This window comes from Aphelocoma coerulescens, unplaced genomic scaffold, assembly GCF_041296385.1.
Source record: "Aphelocoma coerulescens isolate FSJ_1873_10779 unplaced genomic scaffold, UR_Acoe_1.0 HiC_scaffold_453, whole genome shotgun sequence".
Lineage (NCBI taxonomy): Eukaryota > Metazoa > Chordata > Aves > Passeriformes > Corvidae > Aphelocoma > Aphelocoma coerulescens.
The window spans coordinates 10007-30275 of record NW_027183797.1 but is presented as its reverse complement, the minus strand read 5'-3'; the positions used below and the strand labels follow the sequence as shown (position 1 = coordinate 30275).

General features: G+C 66.0%; 1 protein-coding gene across 1 annotated transcript; it reads left to right on the top strand.

The window, feature by feature from the left end:
* Positions 1-714: 714 nt before the first annotated feature.
* Positions 715-19008, top strand: LOC138101723 (aurora kinase C-like). Its single transcript, XM_068999504.1, has 9 exons — positions 715-773; positions 2746-2785; positions 2910-2985; positions 4302-4356; positions 7040-7231; positions 9342-9480; positions 12985-13133; positions 14401-14575; positions 18824-19008. The coding sequence occupies exons 2-9, from the start codon at positions 2747-2749 to the stop codon at positions 18989-18991; spliced, it is 993 nt and encodes a 330-aa protein (XP_068855605.1). The 5' UTR covers positions 715-773; position 2746; the 3' UTR covers positions 18992-19008.
* The last annotated feature ends 1261 nt before the right edge of the window (positions 19009-20269 follow it).

The window sequence follows — 20269 nt, the reverse complement described above, 5'->3', positions numbered from 1 at the left end:
CCATGCTGGTTTTTACTGGCCCATAGTGTTCTATATTGGTCCATACTGGTCCATACTGGTCCGTACTGGTCCATGCTGGTTTTTACTGGCCCATACTGTTCTATATTGGTCCATACTGGTCCGTACTGGTCCATGCTGGTTTTTACTGGCCCATACTGTTCTATATTGGTCCATACTGGTCCGTACTGGTCCATGCTGGTTTTTACTGGCCCATACTGTTCTATATTGGTCCATACTGGTCCATACTGGTCCGTACTGGTCCATGCTGGTTTTTACTAGCCCATACTGTTCTATATTGGTCCATACTGGTCCGTACTGGTCCATGCTGGTTTTTACTGGCCCATACTGTTCTATACTGGTCCATACTGGTCCGTACTGGTCCGTACTGGTCCGTACTGGCCCCCCGCGCCCCCCCCGCTCTCTGATTGGCCGCCGCCCCTCTCGGCCCCGCCCCTGTTGCCGGGCGGAACGGCCGAGCACAAGATGGCCGCCGCCTCCCCACGTGACCACCCGCTCCCCGCGCTGATTGGTCAATAAATCCCCCCTCCTCCCGCCCTGGCGGCCAATCAGAGCCGAGCCTCGCGCAAAAGAGGGCGGGACAACCGCGGTGGGCGGGGATTCCTGAGGCCGTGGCCAATAGGAGAGCGGCGCGCAAGGAGTGGGCGGGGATCTGTGAGGGGCGGACCAATGGGAGCGCGGCGCGCGCGGGCGGCGACCAATGGGAGCGCGGGGGGGAAATTTGAAGCGGCGGCGGCGACAGCGACGGGCGGCGGGTGAGGAGCGGAAAATTGGGGCGGTTTTGGGGGGGATTTTTGGGGGTCCCGAGGGGATTTGGGGGGTCCCGAGGGGATTTCTGAGGGAAATTGGGCGGTCCTGAGGGGGTTTGGAGGGTCCTGGGTGGGATCTTGTGGTTCTTGAGGGGCCCTGGGGGGTCCTGAGGAGGTTCCTGAGGGAAATCGGGGGTTCCCGGGGGGAATCTTGGGTGTTCCGAGGGGATTTGGGGGGTCCTGAGGGGATTTCTGAGGGAAATAGGGGGGTCCCGAGGGGATTTCTGAGGGAAATTGGGCGGTCCTGAGGGGGGTTGGAGGGTCCTGGGTGGGATCTTGGGGTTCTTGAGGGGCCCTGGGCGGTCCTGAGGAGGTTCCTGAGGGGAATTGGGGGTTCCGAGGGGGGATCTTGGGTGTTCCGAGGGGATTTGGGGGGTCCTGAGGGGATTTCTGAGGGAAATAGGGGGGTCCCGAGGAGATTTCTGAGGGGAATTGGGTGGTCCTGAGGGGGTTTGGAGGGTCCTGGGTGGGATCGTGGGGTTCTTGGGGGGTCCCGAGGGGGTTCTTGAGGAGAATTGGGGGATCCCGGGGGGGATCTTGGGTGTTCCGAGGGGATTTGGGGGGTCCCGAGGGATTTCTGAGGGAATTTGGGGGGTCCCGAGGGGATCTGGGGGGGGGGGGGGTTCCGAGGGGATTCTTGAGGGGAATTAGGGGGTCCCGGGGGGGATCTTGGGTGTTCCGAGGGGATTTCTGAGGGAAATTGGGGGGTCCTGAGGGAATTTTGAGGGCCCCCGAGGGGATTTGGGGGGTCCCGAGGGGGTTCTTGAGGGGAATTGGGGGGTGCCGGGGGGGATCCTGGGGGTCCCCAGCGGGGTTTTGAGGGGCCCCGGGAGGAGCTGAGGGAATTCTGGGGGGTCCTGGGGGATTCCGAGGGGGATTGGGGGGTGCTGAGGGGACTTTAGGGGGTCACGGAAGAGGTTTTGGGGTTCCCGGGAGGGGTTGGGGGGGGTCCTGGGTGGTTTTAGGGGGTCCTGGGTGGTTCGGGGGAGGGTCTTGAAGAGGTTTTGGAGGTTCCTGGGGTGGTTTGGGGGTCCCCGGGAAGGATCGAGGTGGGTTTGGGGTCTCGGGGGCATTTCTGGGGGTCCCTGGGAGGGGGTTGGGAGATTTTGGGGGGGTCTAAAAGGGGGCGTGAGTGATTTGGGGGGGGGGTCTAGGAGGGGTTTGAGGGGTCCCGGGAGGGTTTTGGGGGGGGCTTGTGAGGAGGTTGGGGGTTCTGGGGTGGGGTTTGGGGGTCCCGAGGGAGGAATTTGGGGGGGCTGGGGAAGGTTTTGGGGGTCCTGGGGGGGGGGTTGGGGTTGGTGGGGGTTTGGGGGCCCTGGGGGGATCCCAGGGGTTTAGGGGGGGGGGTTGGGGGTCCGGAGGGGGAGTTTGGGGATCCCAGGGGGTTTTGGGGGGGGGGTTGGGGGTCCTGGGGGGGAATTCGGGGTTGGGGGGGGTGTCTGGGGATCCCTGGAGGGATCCCGGGGGGGTTTTGGGGGAGGGGTTTGGGGTTGGTGGGGGTTTGGGGGCCCTGGGGGGATCCCAGGGGAGGTTTTGGGGGTCCTGGGGGGGTTTTGGGGGGTTTCTGGGGGTCCTGAGGGGGGTGTTTGGGGATCCCAGGGGGGTTTTGGGGGTCCCAGGGGTGGTTTTGGAGATCCTGGGGTGGTTTTGGGGGTCCCGGGGTGGTTTTGGGGGTCCCAGGGGTGGTTTTTGGGGTTCCCATGGTGGTTTTGGGGACTCCCAGGAATGTTTGGGGATCCCAGGGGGTTTTTGGGGATGCCAGGGGGGGGTTTGGGGGTCCTGGGGGGTTTTTGGGGATCCCAGGGGGTTTTTTGGGGATCCCAGGGGGATTTTTGGGGATCCCAGGGGGATTTTTGGGGATCCCAGGGGGTTTCTGGGGGGTTTTTGGGGCTCCCCCTGACCCTTTGTGCCCCCCCAGGATGGCACAGAAGGAGAACGTGGCCCCCAGCCTGACCAAGGTGAGACCCCTCCCCTCCCCTCCCCCCCCAATTGTCCCCCTCCCCAATTTGAGGGGTCCCCCTGCCCCCTCGGCGTGGAGGGGGGGGTTGGGTTTGGGGTGACCCCTCCCCATTTCCCCCCCAGAGTTCGGTCCCTCCCCCCCTGCGGGTGCCCCGCAAGGACCCCCCGGGCTCGGAGCCCCCCGGGAAGGCCCTGCCAGGTACGGGGGGAGGGGGTTTGGGGGGTCCTGAGGGGGTTTTGGGGGGCTCAGAGGGTCCTGGGGGGGATTTGGGGGTGTCCAGGGGGGGATTTGGGGGGTTCAAAGGGTCCTGGGGGGGATTTGGGGGTGTCCAGGGGGGGATTTGGGGGGGTTCCAAGGGTCCTGGGGGGGGATTTGGGGGGGCTCAAAGGGTCCTGGGGGGGATTTGGGGGGGCTCAAAGGGTGCTGGGGGGGATTGGGGGGGGTGCAAAGGGTCCTAGGGGGGTTTGGGGGGGTCCAGGGGGCGTTTGAGGGGGATTTGGGGGGTTCAAAGGGTCCTGGGGGGATTTGGGGGGGCTCAAAGGGTCTTGGGGGGGATTTGGGGGGGCTCAAAGGGTCCTGGGGGGGATTTGGGGGGGGTTCAAAGGGTCCTGGGGGGAATTTGGGGGGGTTCAAAGGGTCCAGGGGGGCACTTGGGGGGTTCAAAGGGTCCTGGGAGGGATTTGGGGGGGTTCAAAGGGTCCTGGGGGGGTTTCAGGGGGTTTGGGGGGGTCCAGAGGGGATTTGAGGGGGGTCACGGACGTCTGGGTCCATTTGGGGGGGCCCCATCTGGGGGTCCTCAGGTGTGGGGGGTCCTGGGGATCCTTTGGGGGTCTTGGGGTTGATTTTGGGGGTCCCTGGGGTGGTTTCAGGAATTCTGGGGTGGTTTTGGGGGTCCCAGGGGTGGTTTTGGGAATCCAGGGGTGATTTCTGGGGTCCCTGGGGTTGATTTTTGGGGGTCCCAGGGGTGGTTTTGGGGGTCCCAGGGGTGATTTTGGGGGTCCCAGGGGTGGTTTTGGAGGTCCCAGGGGTGATTTTTGGGGTCCCTAGGGTTGATTTTGGGGTCCCAGGGGTGGTTTTTGGGGTACTGGGGTGGTTTTGGGAATGCAGAGGTGGTTTTGGGGGTCCCTGGGGTGTTTTTAGGGTGCTTTGTGGGGTCCCAGGGGTGTTTTGGGGGTTCCCACGGGTGTTTTTGGGGTCCCAGGGGTGGTTTTTGGGTGTTTTTGGGGTGTTTTTAGGGTGGTTTTTGGGTGTTTTTGGGGTCCCAGGGGTGGTTTTTGGGTGTTTTTGGGGTGTTTTTAGGGTGGTTTTTGGGTGTTTTTGGGGTCCCGGGGGTGTTTTTGGGGTCCCAGGGGTGGTTCTGGGGTGTGTTTGGGGTCCCGGGGATGTTTTTGGGGTGTTTTTAGGGTGGTTCTGGGGTGTTTTTGGGGTCCCGGGACTGGTTTTGGGTGTGTTTTGGGTGTTTTTGGGGTCCCGGGGGTGTTTTTGGGGTGCTGACCCCCCTTTCTGCCCCCCAGGAGTCGGGCGGGTGCCCCTGGAGCCCAGCATGGTGCCGGCCCCTCCCCCCCCCGTGTGAGTGGGGGGCTGGGGGGGACCCCAAGGGGGGAGGGGGGGTGACACTGGGACCCCCTGGGTGGCACTGGGACCCCCTGGGTGGCACTGAGGGGTCCTGGGGTGACATTGGGGGGTCCCAACCCCCCCCTGGGTGACACTGGGGGGTCCTGGGGTGACATTGGGGGGTCCCAACCCCCCCCGGGTGGCACTGAGGGGTCCTGGGGTGGCACTGGGGGGTCCCAAACCCCCCCTGGGTGACACTGGGGGGTCCTGGGGTGGCACTGAGGGGTCCTGGGGTGGCACTGGGGGGTCCCAAACCCCCCCTGGGTGACACTGGGGGGTCCTGGGGGGTCCCAAACCCCCCCTGGGTGACACTGAGGGGTCCTGGACACCCCCTGGGTGGCCCTGGGGGGGTCTGGAGGTGGCACAAGGTTGGTGGCCTCTGGTCCCTCCCAGGTGGCCCCCTGGATTTGAAGTGCCCCAGGTGCCCCCAGGTGTCCCCAGGTGTCACCTCAGGTGCCCCACCCATGCCCAGCTGTCCCCAGGTGTCCCCAGGTGCCCCCAGGTGTCCCCAATGTCCCCAGGGTGTCCCCAGGGTGTCCCCAGGGTGTCCCTGGGGGTGTCCCAGGGGTCCCTGGGTGTCTCTGGGTGTCCCCAGGTGTCGCTGGGGGTGTCCCTGGGTGCCCCTGAGTGCCCTGGGTGTCCCTGACCGCTGTCCCCAAGTGTCCCTGGGTGCCCCAGGGCTCCCTGACCGCTGTCCCTGGGTGTGCCAGGGTGTCCCTGGGTGTCCCTGGGTGCCCCTGATGCTGTCCCTGGGTGTCCCCAGGTGTCCCTGGGGGTGTCCCTGGGTGTCTCTGGGTGCCCCAGGGCTCCCTGACCGCTGTCCCTGGGTGCCCCTGAGTGCCCTGGGTGCCCCTGACCGCTGTCCCTGGCTATCCCTGGCCATGCCAGGGTGCCCCTGACCGCTGTCCCTGGGTGTCCCTGGGTGCCCCTGGCTATCCCTGGCCATCCCAGGGTGCCCCTGGGTGCCCCTGATGCTGTCCCTGGGTGTCCCTGGCTATCCCTGGCCATCCCTGGGTGCCCTGAGTGCCCCTGACCGCTGTCCCTGGGTGCCCCTGGGTGTCCCTGACTGTCCCTGGCTGTCCCTGGCTGTCCCTGGCTGTCCCTGGCTGACCCTGGGTGCCCCTGGCTATCCCTGGCCATGCCAGGGTGCCCCTGACCGCTGTCCCTGGGTGTCCCTGGGTGCCCCTGGCCGTCCCAGGGTGTCCCTGGCTGTCCCTGGGTGCCCCTGGGCGCCCCTGGCCATGCCAGGGTGCCCCTGACCACTGTCCCTGGGTGCCCCTGACCGCTGTCCCTGGGTGTCCCTGGGTGCCCCTGGCCGTCCCAGGGCGTCCCTGGGTGTCCCTGGGTGCCCCTCGGCGCCCCTGGCCATGCCAGGGTGCCCCTGACCACTGTCCCTGGGTGTCCCTGGGTGCCCCTGGCTATCCCTGGCCATCCCAGGGTGCCCCTGGGTGCCCCTGATGCTGTCCCTGGGTGCCCCTGGCTATCCCTGGCCATCCCTGGGTGCCCTGAGTGCCCCTGACCGCTGTCCCTGGCTGTCCCTGGGTGCCCCTGGCCATGCCAGGGTGCCCCTGACCGCTGTCCCTGGCCATCCCTGGGTGCCCCTGGCTATCCCTGGCTATCCCTGGCCATCCCTGGGTGCCCCTGGCCATCCCTGGCTATCCCTGGCTATCCCTGGGTGCCCCTGGCCATCCCTGGCCATCCCTGGGTGCCCCTGGCCATGCCAGGGTGCCCCTGACCGCTGTCCCTGGCTATCCCTGGCCATCCCTGGGTGTCCCTGGCCATCCCTGGGTGCCCCTGGCCATGCCAGGGTGCCCCTGACCGCTGTCCCTGGGAGTCCCTGGGTGCCCCTGAGTGCCCCTGGCTATCCCTGGCTGTCCCTGGGTGCCCCTGGCCATCCCTGGCTATCCCTGGCCATCCCTGGCCATCCCTGGGTGCCCCTGGCCATGCCAGGGTGCCCCTGACCGCTGCCCCTGGCTATCCCTGGGTGTCCCTGGCTATCCCTGGCTATCCCTGGGTGCCCCTGGCCATCCCTGGCCATCCCTGGGTGCCCCTGGCCATCCCTGGCCATCCCTGGGTGCCCCTGGCCATGCCAGGGTGCCCCTGATTGCTGCCCCTGGCTATCCCTGGCTATCCCTGGGTGCCCCCGGCTATCCCTGGCCATCCCTGGGTGCCCCTGGCCGTGCCTGGGTGCCCCTGACCGCTGTCCCTGGCCATCCCTGGGTGCCCCTGGCCGTGCCTGGGTGCCCCTGACCGCTGTCCCTGGCCATCCCTGGCTATCCCTGGGTGCCCCTGGGTGCCCCTGGCCATCCCTGGCTATCCCTGGCCATCCCTGGGTGCCCCTGGCCATCCCTGGCCATCCCTGGGTGCCCCTGGCCATGCCAGGGTGCCCCGACCGCTGCCCCTGGCTATCCCTGGCCATCCCTGGGTGCCCCTGGCCATCCCTGGGTGCCCCTGGCCATGCCAGGGTGCCCCTGACCGCTGTCCCTGGCTATCCCTGGGTGCCCCTGGGTGCCCCTGACCGCTGTCCCTGGCTATCCCTGGGTGCCCCTGGCTATCCCTGGGTGCCCCCGGCTATCCCTGGCCATCCCTGGGTGCCCCTGGCCATGCCAGGGTGCCCCTGACCGCTGTCCCTGGGCAGCCGGACGTTCTCGCTGAAGGATTTCGAGATCGGCCGCCCGCTGGGCAAGGGCAAGTTCGGCAACGTGTACCTGGCCCGGGAGCAGCGCTCCGGCTTCCTGGTGGCCCTCAAGGTGCTCTTCAAGTCGCAGGTGGAGAAGGAGGGGGTGGAGCACCAGCTGCGGAGGGAGATCGAGATCCAGGCGCACCTCAGGTACCGCTGGGCACAGCTGGCACGGCTGGCACAGCTGGGGGTGGGAGACACACCTGGGGCACAGCTGGGCACACCTCAGGTACCGCTGGGGCACGGCTGGCACAGCTGGGCACGGCTGGGGGTGGGAGACACACCTGGGCACACCTCAGGTACTGCTGGGGCACGGCTGGCACAGCTGGGGGTGGGAGACACACCTGGGGCACAGCTGGGCACAGCTGGGGGTGGGAGACACACCTGGGGCACACCTCAGGTACCGCTGGGGCACGGCTGGCACAGCTGGGGGTGGGAGACACACCTGGGGCACAGCTGGGCACAGCTGGGGGTGGGAGACACACCTGGGGCACACCTCAGGTACCGCTGGGGCACGGCTGGGCACAGCTGGGCACGGCTGGGGGTGGGAAACACACCTGGGGCACAGCTGGGCACGGCTGGGGGTGGGAGACACACCTGGGGCACAGCTGGGGGTGGGAGACACACCTGGGGCACAGCTGGGCACACCTCAGGTACCGCTGGGGCACAGCTGGCACAGCTGGGGGTGGGAGACACCCCTGGGGCACAGCTGGGCACACCTCAGGTACCGCTGGGGCACAGCTGGCACAGCTGGGGGTGGGAGACACACCTGGGGCACAGCTGGGGGTGGGAGACACACCTGGGGCACAGCTGGGCACACCTCAGGTACCGCTGGGGCACAGCTGGCACAGCTGGGGGTGGGAGACACCCCTGGGGCACAGCTGGGCACACCTCAGGTACCGCTGGGGCACGGCTGGGCACAGCTGGGGGTGGGAAACACACCTGGGGCACAGCTGGGCACCTGGGGGGTCCCAGTTTCAGTTCTGGGGTCCCTCGGGTGACACTGGAACAGATCCTGGGGGGGTTTTGGGGGGTTTTTGGGGTCCCATTTTGGGGTGAGGTCTCTCAGTTTTGGGGTCCCTCAGACACCCCAATGTGCTCGGGCTGTACCATTGCTGACCTGGGGGGGGATCCAGTTCTGGGGGGGTCCCTCGGGTGACACTGGGGCAGATCCTGGGGGTCCCTGTGGGGTTTTGGGGTCCCTGGGAGGGTCCCAGGATTTGGAGAGGGGTCCCAAATTTGGGGTCTCTCAGTTTTGGGGTCCCCCAGACACCCCAGTGCGCTCGGGCTGTACCATTGCTGACCGGGGGGGGGGGGTCTCAATTCTGGAGGGGGGTCCCTTGGGTGACACCGGGACGGATCCTGGGGGGGTTTTGGGGTCCCATTTTGGGGTGGGGTCTCTCAGTTTGGGGTCCCCCAGACACCCCAGTGCGCTCGGGCTGTACCATTGCTGACCCGGCACGGGGGGGTGTCACTTCTGGGGGGTCTCTTGGGTGACACTGGAACAGATCCTGGGGGTCCCTGGGGGGTTTTGGGGTCCCATTTTGGGGTGAGGTCTCTCAGTTTTGGGGTCCCTCAGACACCCCAATGTGCTCGGGCTGTACCATTGCTGACCTAGGGGGGGGATCCAGTTCTGGGGGTGTCCCTCGGGTGACACTGGGGCGGATCCTGGGGGTCCCTGTGGGGTTTTGGGGTCCCTGGGAGGGTCCCAGGATTTGGGGAGGGGTCCCAAATTTGGGGTCTCTCAGTTTTGGGGTCCCCCAGACACCCCAATGTGCTCGGGTTGTACCATTGCTGACCTGGGGGGGGGGTCTCAGTTCTGGGGGGGTCCCTCGGGTGACACTGGGGCGGATCTTGGGGGTCCCTGGGGGGTTTTGGCGTCCCATTTTGGGGTGGGGTCTCTCAGTTTTGGGGTCCCTCAGACACCCCAATGTGCTCGGGCTGTACCATTGCTGACCTGGGGGGGGGGATCCAGTTCTGGGGGTGTCCCTCAGGTGACACTGGGACGGATCCTGGGGGGGTTTTGGGGTCCCTGGGGGGGTCCCAGGATTTGGGGAGGGGTCCCAAATTTGGGGTCTCTCAGTTTTGGGGTTCCCCCAGACACCCCAGTGCGCTCGGGCTGTACCACTGCTGACCTGGGGGGGGGGATCCAGTTCTGGGGGTGTCCCTCAGGTGACACTGGGACGGATCCTGGGGGGGTTTTGGGGTCCCTGGGGGGGTCCCAAGATTTGGGGAGGCTGATTTTTGGGGTCCCCCTCAGGCACCCCAACGTGCTGCGGCTCTACAATTACTTCCACGACCGGCGCCGGGTGTTCCTGATCCTGGAGTTCGCGCCCCGGGGGGAGCTCTACAAGGAGCTGCAGCGCTGCCGGCGCCTGGACGCCACCAGGACGGCCACGGTGGGACCCCGAAACGCCACAGTCACCCCCAAAATCAACTCGGGCACCCCAAAAAACCCCAGAATCGCCCCCCAAATCCAACTTGGGGACCCTAAAAAACCCCAGAATCGCCCCAAAAAACAACTCGGGGATCCTAAAAAACCCCAGAATCGCCCCCAAATCCAACTCGGGGACCCCAAAAACCCCAGAATCGCCCCAAAAACCAACTTTGGGACCCCAAAAAACTCCAGAATCACCCCAAAAAACCAACTCAGGGGTGCCAAAAAACCCTCAAAACCACCCCAGAAACCAACTCAGGGATCCCAAAACCCCAGAATCGCCCCAAAACCAACTCGGGGACCCCCAAAACCCCAGAATCGCCCCAAAACCAACTCAGGGGTGCCAAAAAAACCCAAGACTGCCCCAGAATTGCCCCAAAAACCAACTCGGGGACCCTAAAAAATCCCAGAATTGTCCCCAAATCCAACTCGGGGACCCCAAAAACCCCGGAATTGCCCCAAAAAACCAACTCAGGGGTGCGAAAAAACCACCAAAACCACCCCAGAAACCAACTCAGGGATCCCGAAACCCCAGAATCGCCCCAAAATCCAACTCGGGGACCCCAAAAACCCCAGAATCGCTCCAGAATTGCCCCAAAAACCAACTCGGGGACCCCAAAAAACCCCAGAATCACCCCAAAAACCAACTTGGGGACCCCAGAAAAACCCCAGAATCGCCCCAAAAACCAACTCGGGGACCCCAAAAACCCCAGAATCGCCCCAAAAACCAACTCGGGGACCCCAAAAAACCCCAGAATTGCCCCAAAAACCAACTTGGGCACCCCAAAACCCCCAGAATTGCCCCAAAAAACAAGTCGGGGATCCTAAAAAACCCCAGAATCGCCCCCAAAACCAACTCGGGGACCCCAAAAACTCCAGAATCGCCCCCAAATCCAACTTGGGGACCCCAAAAAACCCCCAAACCACCCCAGAATCGCCCCAAAACCAACTCGGGGACCCCAAAAACCCCAGAATCGCCTGCAAAAACCAACTCGGGGACCCCAAAAATCCCAGAATTGCTCCCAAAAACCAAGTCAGGGACCCCAAAAACCCCAGAATCACCCCAAAATCCAACTTGGGGACCCCAGAAAAACCCCAGAATCGCCCCAAAAACCAACTCGGGAACCCCAAAAACCCCAAAATCACCCCAAATCCAACTCGGGGACCCTAAAAAATCCCAGAATTGTCCCCAAATCCAACTCGGGGACCCCAAAAACCCCCAAAACCACCCCAGAAACCAACTCAGGGATCCCAAAACCCCAGAATCGCCCCAAAATCCAACTCGGGGACCCCAAAAAACCCCAGAATTGCCCCAAAAACCAACTTGGGCACCCCAAAAACCCCAGAATCGCCCGCAAAAACCAACTCGGGGACCCCAAAAATCCCAGAATTGCTCCCAAAAACCAACTCGGGAACCCCAAAAAACCCCAGAATCGCCCCCAAATCCAACTCGGGGACCCTAAAAAATCCCAGAATTGTCCCCAAATCTGACTCGGGGACCCCAAAAACCCCAGAATCACCCCCAAAAACCAACTCGGGCACCCCAAAAACCCCAGAATCACCCCAAATCCAACTCGGGGACCCCAGAAATCCCAAAAATCCCCAAAAAAACATCTCAGGGGCCCCAAAATCACCCCAAAACCACCCCAGAATTGCCCCCAAAACCAACTTGGGGACCCCAAAAACCCCAAAATTCCCCCCCCAAACAATCTCAGGGACTCCATAAACCCTCCAGAGACCCCCAAAACCCCAAAATCACCCCAAAAATCCCATCAGGGACCCCAAAACCCACCCAGGGACCCCAAAATCCCGGGGGCCGCCCCCAAAATCCAGAGGGACCTGGAACACCTGGAATGAAGGGGATTGGGGGGCTGGGACCCCCCAAAATGAGGGGTTCAGCCCCAAATTGGGGTCTAGGGAACCCCAAAAACCCCAAAAGGGACCCCAAAAACTCCAAAGGGACCCCAAAAACCCCAAAAGGACCCAAAAACCCCAAAAGGGACCCCAAAAACCACAAAAGGACCCCCAAAACACCAAAAGGACCCCAAAAACCCCAAAAGGGAGCCCTGAGTGGATTTTTGGGACCCCCAGGATGATTTTGGGGTCCCCAGGGCGATTTTGGGGACCCCCGAGGGGTTTTGGGGACCCCCAGGTCACTTTTTGCCCCCTTTTAACCCCAGAGCACCTGGGGGGGATTTGGGGGCACCTGGGTGGGTCAGGGATACCTGGGGGGGGTCTCAGGGGGGTTTTGGGGCCCCCCGAGTGGATTTTTGGGGTCCCCAGGACGATTTTGGGGAACCCCGAGGGGTTTTGGGGACCCCCAGGTCACTTTTTGCCCCCTTTCCCCCAGAGCACCTGGGGGGGATTTGGGGGTACCTGGGTGAGTCAGGGACACCTGGGAGGGTCTCGGGGGGGTTTTGGGGCCCCCCGAGTGGATTTTTGGGGTCCCCAGGGTGATTTTTGGGGTCTCCAGAATGATTTTGGGGACCCCCAGGATGATTTCGGGGATCCCCCAGGGGTTTTGGGGACCCCCAGGTCACTTTTTGCCCCCTTGCCCCCAGAGCACCTGGGGGGGATTTGGGGGCACCTGGGTGAGTCAGGGACACCTGGGAGGGTCTCGGGGGGGTTTTGGGGCCCCCCGAGTGGATTTTTGGGGTCCCCAGGGTGATTTTGGGGACCCCCAGGGCGATTTTGGGGTCCCCAGGATGATTTCGGGGATCCCCCAGGGGTTTTTGGGGACCCCCAGGTCACTTTTTGCCCCCTTTTAACCCCAGAGCACCTGGGGGGGATTTGGGGGTACCTGGGGGGGATTTGGTGGTACCTGAAGGGATCAGGGACACCTGGGGGGGGTCTCAGGGGGGTTTTGGGGCCCCCCGAGTGGATTTTTGGGGTCCCCAGGACGATTTTGGGGTCCCCAGGGCGATTTTCGGGACCCCCGAGGGGTTCTGGGGACCCCCCAGGTCAGTTTGGGGGTGTCCTGGACCCCTTTTTACCCCCTTTCCCCCGAGCACCTGGGGGGGATTTGGGGGTACCTGTGTGAGTCAGGGACACCTGGGGGGGTCTCAGGGGGTTTTGGGGCCCCCCGAGTGGATTTTTGGCGTCCCCAGGGCGATTTTTGGGGTCCCCAGAATGATTTTGGGGACCCCCAGGTCACTTTTTGCCCCCTTTCCCCCAGAGCACCTGGGGGGGATTTGGGGGTACCTGGGAGGGTCTCAGGGGGGTTTGGGGACCCCCGAGTGGATTTTTGGGGTCCCCAGGGTGATTTTGGGGCCCCCCAGGACGATTTTGGGGACCCCCAGGTCACTTTTTGCCCCCTTTTAACCCCAGAGCACCTGGGGGGGATTTGGGGGCACCTGGGTGAGTCAGGGACACCTGGGGGGGGGTCTCGGGGGGGTTTTGGGGCCCCCCGAGTGGATTTTTGGGGTCCCCAGGACGATTTTGGGGTGCCCTGCCCCGCTTTTGGCAGCTGATGGAGGAGCTGGCGGACGCGCTGCTGTACTGCCACGGGCGCAAGGTGATCCACCGCGACATCAAACCCGAGAACCTCCTGCTCGGCCTCAAGGGGGAGCTCAAGATCGCCGACTTCGGGTGGTCCGTGCACGCCCCGTCCCTCAGGTGAGGCTGGCACACACCTGGGCACAGCTGGGGCACACCTGGGCACAGCTGGGGCACAGCTGGGTACACCTGGGGCACTCCTGGGGGGTGCAAGGGGGGGTTATGGGGCTGGGAAAGGGCTCAAAATGGCCGATCTCGGGTGGTCCGTGCACGCCCCGTCCCTCAGGCGAGGCTGGGGCACAGCTGGGCACAGGTGGGTACACCTGGGGCACACCTGGGCATAGCTGGGGCACTCCTGGGGGGTGCAAGGGGGGGTTCTGGGGCCGGGAAGGGGCTCAAAATGGCCGATTTTGGGTGGTCCGTGCACGCCCCGTCCCTCAGGTGAGGCTGGCACACACCTGGGGCACACCTGGGGCACAGCTGGGGCACACCTGGGGGGTGCAAGGGGGGGTTATGGGGCTGGGAAAGGGCTCAAAATGGCCGATCGCGGGTGGTCCGTGCACGCCCCGTCCCTCAGGTGAGGCTGGCACACACCTGGGCACAGCTGGGTACACCTGGGCACAGCGGGGCACACCTGGGTACAGCTGGGCACAGCTGGGGCACACCTGGGGTACACCTGGGGCACTCCTGGGGGGTGCAAGGGGGGGTTCTGGGGCTGGGAAGGGGCTCAAAATGGCCGATTTTGGGTGGTCCGTGCACGCCCCGTCCCTCAGGTGAGGCTGGCACACACCTGGGCACAGCTGGGCACAGCTGGGGCACACCTGGGTACAGCGGGGCACACCTGGGGTACACCTGGGCATAGCTGGAGGGCACACCTGGGCACACCTGGGCACAGCTGGGGGGCACACCTGGGCACACCTGGGACACACCTGGGTCACACCTGGGCACACCTGGGGGGGCTGGGGCACACCTGGGGCACACCTGGGCACACCTGGGGCACCCCTGGGCACACCTGGGCACAGCTGGGGACACACCTGGGACAGGCTGGGGACACCTGTGGGGATCTGGTGCTGCCCAGGTGTGCCCCAGGTGTGCCCAGCTGTGCCCAGCTGTGCCCAGGCGTGCCCAGGTGTGCCCAGGTGTGGGTTTAACCCCTCAGGCGCCGGACGATGTGCGGCACCCTGGATTACCTGGGGCTCGGGGGGGTTCCTGTTTGGGCTCAGGTGTGCCCAGCTGTGCCCAGCTGTGCCCAGGTGTGGGTTTAACCCCTCAGGCGCCGGACGATGTGCGGCACCCTGGATTACCTGGGGCTCGGGGGGGTTCCTGTTTGGGCTCAGGTGTGCCCAGCTGTGCCCAGCTGTGCCCAGGTGTGGGTTTAACCCCTCAGGCGCCGGACGATGTGCGGCACCCTGGATTACCTGCCCCCCGAGATGGTGGAGGGCGGCGGCCACGACGAGAAGGTCGACCTGTGGTGCCTGGGGGTGCTGTGCTACGAGCTGCTGGCCGGGCACCCCCCCTTCGAGAGCCCCTCCACCGCCGACACCTACCGCAGGATCGCCGAGGTGAGCTCACTTGGCACCCCTGGGCACCCCTGGGCACACCTGGGCACACCTGGGCATCGAAATCCCCGTTAAACTGAGCCAAACTGAGCCAAACCTGCCCAAAGTGCCCCAAATCCCCCCTTCGAGAGCCCCTCGGCCACCAACACCTGCAGGGGGATCACCCAGGGGAGCTCACCTGGCACCCCTGGGCACCCCTGGGCTCACCTGGCACCCCTGGGCACACCTGGGCATCGAAATCCCCACCAAACTGCCTTAAACCAGCCCAAACTGCCCCAAAGTGCCCCAAATCCCCCCTTCGAGAGCCCCTCCACCACCGACACCTACCGCAGGATCGCCGAGGTGAGCTCACTTGGCACCCCTGGGCACCCCTGGGCACACCTGAGCTCACCTGCCACCCCTGGGCACCCCTGGGCATCGAAATCCCCACCAAACTGAGCCAAACCTGCCCCAAACTGCCCCAAATCCCCCCTTCGAGAGCCCCTCCACCGCCGACACCTGCAGGGGGATCACCCAGGGGAGCTCACCTGGCACCCCTGGGCACACCTGGGCACACCTGGGCATCAAAATCCCCGTCAAACTGAGCCAAACCTGCCCCAAAGTGCCCCAAATCCCCCCTTCGAGAGCCCCTTTGTGGCTGATCACTGCAGGATCACCCAGGGGAGCTCACCTGGGCACACCTGGGCACACCTGAGCTCACCTGGGCACACCTGGGCACCCCTGGGCACACCTGAACCCCCCCAGAGCTCACCTGGGCACACCTGAGCCTCCCTGGGCACACCTGAGCTCACCTGGGCACCCCTGAGCCCCTGTGGGGCTCATCTGGGTCCCCCCTGGGCACACCTGAGACCCCCCTGGGCACACCTGAGCTCACCTGGGCCCCCCAGAGCTCCCCTGAGCCCACCTGAGCTCACCTGGGCTTGCCTGGGCTCCCCAGAACCCCCCTGGGCACACCTGAGCCCCCCCTGAGGTCACCTGGGCACACCTGGGCATCGAAATCCCCGCCAAACTGAGCCAAACCTGCCCCAAAGTGCCCCAAATCCCCCCTTCGAGAGCCCCTCGGCCACCAACACCTGCAGGGGGATCACCCAGGGGAGCTCACCTGGGCACACCTGGGCACCCCTGGGCACACCTTGGCACACCTGAGCTCACCTGGGCACACCTGGGCACACCTGGGGGGTCACCTGGGCACACCTGGGCATCAAAATCCCCGTCAAACTGAGCCAAACCTGCCCCAAAGTGTCCCAAATCCCCCCTTCGAGAGCTCCTCCACCGCCGACACCTGCAGGGGGATCACCCAGGGGAGCTCACCTGGGCACACCTGGGCACCCCTGGGCATCGAAATCCCCACCAAACTGCCTTAAACCAGCCCAAACTGCCCCAAACTGTCCCAAATCCCCCCTTCGAGAGCCCCTCCACCACCGACACCTACCGCAGGATCGCCGAGGTGAGCTCACCTGGCACCCCTGGGCACACCTGGGCACACCTGGGCACACCTGGGCATCGAAATCCCCACCAAACTGAGCCAAACCTGCCCAAACTGTCCCAAATCCCCCCTTCAAGAGCCCCTCGGCCACCAACACCTGCAGGGGGATCGCCCAGGGGAGCTCACCTGGCACCCCTGGGCACACCTGGGCTCACCTGGCACCCCTGGGCACCCCTGGGCATCGAAATCCCCACCAAACTGCCTTAAACCAGCCCAAACTGCCCCAAACTGTCCCAAATTCCCCCTTCGAGAGCCCCTCCACCACCGACACCTACCGCAGGATCGCCGAGGTGAGCTCACCTGGCACCCCCTGGGCACCCCTGGGCACACCTGAGCTCACCTGCCACCCCTGGGCACACCTGGGCATCGAAATCCCCACCAAACCGAGCCAAATCTGCCCCAAAGTGCCCCAAATCCCCCCTTCGAGAGCCCCTCGGCCACCAACACCTACAGGGGGATCGCCCAGGGGAGCTCACCTGGCACCCCTGGGCACACCTGGGCTCACCTGAGCTCACCTGGGCACACCTGGGCATCGAAATCCCCACCAAACCGAGCCAAACCTGCCCAAAGTGCCCCAAATCCCCCCTTCGAGAGCTCCTCCACCGCCGACACCTGCAGGGGGATCACCCAGGGGAGCTCACCTGGCACCCCTGGGCACACCTGGGCTCACCTGAGCTCACCTGGGCACCCCTGGGCTCACCTGGGCACCCCTGGGCTCCCCAGAGTTCACCTGGGCACACCTGGGCACACCTGAACCCCCCCAGAGCTCATCTGGGCACACCTGAGCTCACCTGGGCTGACCTGGGCTGACCTGAGCCTCCCCGAGCTCACCTGGGCTCACCTGGGCACACCTGGGCACACCTGAGCCTCCCTGGGCACACCCGAGCCCCCCAGAGCTCCCCTGAGCCCCCCTGGGCACACCTAAACCCCCCTGAGCTCACCTGGGCACACCTGAACCCCCCCCCCAGAGCTCATCTGGGCACACCTGGGCACACCTGAGCCTCCCTGGGCACACCTGAGCTCACCTGAGCCCCCCCCCCCGGGCTCACCTGAGCTCACCTGGGCCCCCCAGAGCTCACCTGGGCACACCTGAGCCCCCCCTGAGCTCACCTGGGCACACCTGGGCTCCCCAGAGCTCACCTGGGCACACCTGGGCTCCCCAGAGCTCACCTGGGCACCCCTGGGCACACCTGAGCCCCTGTGGGGCTCATCTGGGTCCCCCCTGGGCACACCTGAGACCCCCCTGGGCACACCTGAGCTCACCTGGGCCCCCCAGAGCTCACCTGGGCACCCCTGGGCACACCTGAGCCCCCCCCCGGGCACACCTGAGCTCACCTGGGCACACCTGAACCCCCCCCCAGAGCTCATCTGGGCACACCTGGGCACACCCGAGCCCCCCAGAGCTCCCCTGAGCCCCCCTGGGCTCACCTGAGCCCCCTCCGGCTCACCTGAGCTCACCTGGGCCCCCCAGAGCTCACCTGGGCACACCTGGGCACACCTGAGCCCCCCCCCCGAGCTCACCTGGGCACACCTGGGCACACCCGAGCCCCCCAGAGCTCCCCTGAGCCCCCCTGGGCTCACCTGAGCTCACCTGGGCCCCCCAGAGCTCACCTGGGCACACCTGGGCACACCTGAGCCCCCCCCCGGGCTCACCTGGGCACACCTGAGCTCCCCTGAGCCCCCCACGGGCTCACCTGGGCTCACCTGGGCACACCTGAGCCCTCCCCTCGGGCACACCTGAGCTCACCTGGGCATACCTGAGCCCCCCCTCGGGCACACCTGAGCTCACCTGGGCATACCCGAGCCCCCCAGAGCTCCCCTGAGCCCCCCTGGGCACACCTAAACCCCCCTGAGCTCACCTGGGCACACCTGAACCCCCCCCCAGAGCTCATCTGGGCACACCTGGGCACACCTGAGCCTCCCTGGGCACACCTGAGCTCACCTGAGCCCCCCAGAGCTCACCTGGGCTCACCTGAGCCACCCCTGAGCTCACCTGAGCTCACCTGGGCTCCCCAGAGCTCACCTGGGCACCCCTGGGCACACCTGAGCCCCCCCCCCCGGGCACACCTGAGCTCACCTGGGCACACCTGAACCCCCCCCCAGAGCTCATCTGGGCACACCTGGGCACACCCGAGCCCCCCAGAGCTCCCCTGAGCCCCCCTGGGCTCACCTGAGCCCCCCCCCGGCTCACCTGAGCTCACCTGGGCCCCCCAGAGCTCACCTGGGCACACCTGGGCACACCTGAGCCCCCCCCCCCGGGCACACCTGAGCTCACCTGGGCACACCTGAGCTCCCCTGAGCCCCCCCCGGGCTCACCTGAGCTCACCTGGGCACACCTGAACCCCCCCCCGAGCTCATCTGGGCACATCTGGGCACACCTGGGCTCACCTGAGCTCACCTGGGCACACCTGAGCCCCCCCCCCGGGCTCACCTGGGCACACCTGGGCACACCTGAGCCCCCCCCCGGGCACACCTGGGCACCCCTGGGCACACCTGAGCCCCCCCCCGGGCACACCTGGGCACACCTGGGCACACCTGAGCCCCCCCCCGGGCACACCTGGGCACCCCTGGGCACACCTGGGCACACCTGAGCCCCTGTGGGCTCACCTGGGCACCCCTGGGCTCACCTGAGCCCCCCAGAGCTCCCCTGAGCCCCCCCGGGCTCACTTGAGCTCACCTGGGCCCCCCAGAGCTCACCTGGGCACCCCCGGGCACACCTGAGCCCCCCCCGACCCCCCCTGACCCCCCATTTCCCCTCCCCCCAGGTGGACCTGCACTTCCCCCCCCACATCCCGGAGGGGGCGCGGGACCTGATCCAGCGGCTGCTGCAGCGGGCGCCGGGCCAGCGGCTGCCCCTGAGGGGCGTCCTGGGCCACCCCTGGGTGCGCGGCCACTCCCGCCGCGTGCTGCCGCCGGGCTACTGCCCGCCCTGAGTGACCACTGACTGACCACTGACTGACCACTGACCGCTGAGTGACCCCTGAGTGACCACCGACCCGCCCTGACTGACCACCGACCCGCCCCGACCCGGGCACTGCCCCCGAGGGGCGTCCTGGGCCACCCCTGGGTGCGCGGCCACTCCCGCCGCGTGCTGCCCCCGGGCTACTGCCCGCCCTGAGTGACCACTGACTGACCACTGACTGACCACTGACCGCTGAGTGACCACCGACCCGCCCTGACTGACCACTGACCCACCCTGACCCAGCCACAGCCCGGGCACTGCCCCTGAGGGGCGTCCTGGGCCACCCCTGGGTGCGCGGCCACTCCCGACGGGTGCTGCCGCCGGGCTACTGCCCGCCCTGAGTGACCACTGACCGCTGAGTGACCGCTGACTGACCACTGACTGCTGAGTGACCGCTGACTGACCACTGACTGACCACTGACCGCTGAGTGACCCCTGAGTGACCACCGACCCGCCCTGACTGACCACTGACTGACCCCGACCCAGCCACAGCCCGGGCACTGCCCCTGAGGGGCATCCTGGGCCACCCCTGGGTGCGCGGCCACTCCCGCTGCGTGCTGCCCCCGGGCTACTGCCCGCCCTGAGTGACCACTGACTGACCACTGACCGCTGAGTGACCACCGACCCGCCCTGACTGACCACTGACCCGCCCTGACCCAGCCACAGCCCGGGCACTGCCCCGAGGGGCGTCCTGGGCCACCCCTGGGTGCGCGGCCACTCCCGCCGCGTGCTGCCCCGGGCTACTGCCCGCCCTGAGTGACCACTGACCGCTGAGTGACCACTGACTGACCACTGACCGCTGAGTGACCCCTGAGTGACCCCTGACTGACCACTGACCCCTGAGTGACCACCGACCCGCCCTGACTGACCACTGACCCACCCCGACCCGGGCACTGCCCCTGAGGGGCGTCCTGGGCCACCCCTGGGTGCGCGGCCACTCCCGCTGCGTGCTGCTCCCGGGCTACTGCCCGCCCTGAGTGACCACTGACTGACCACTGACTGACCACTGACCGCTGAGTGACCCCTGAGTGACCACCGACCCGCCCTGACTGACCACTGACCCGCCCCGACCCGGGCACTGCCCCTGAGGGGCGTCCTGGGCCACCCCTGGGTGCGCGGCCACTCCCGCCGGGTGCTGCCCCCGGGCTACTGCCCACCCTGAGTGACCACTGACCGCTGAGTGACCCCTGAGTGACTGCTGAGTGACCACCGACCCGCCCTGAGTGACCACTGACCCGCCCCAGCCCGG

Excerpts from the sequence above, each read along its gene's own strand:
- LOC138101723 (XM_068999504.1), top strand. The coding sequence starts at position 2,747 with ATGGCACAGAAGGAGAACGTGGCCCCCAGCCTGACCAAG. Across the intron at positions 2,986-4,301 it reads CCCCGGGAAGGCCCTGCCAG|GAGTCGGGCGGGTGCCCCTG; the intron begins GTACGGGGGGAG and ends TCTGCCCCCCAG. Across the intron at positions 7,232-9,341 it reads GAGATCCAGGCGCACCTCAG|GCACCCCAACGTGCTGCGGC; the intron begins GTACCGCTGGGC and ends GGTCCCCCTCAG.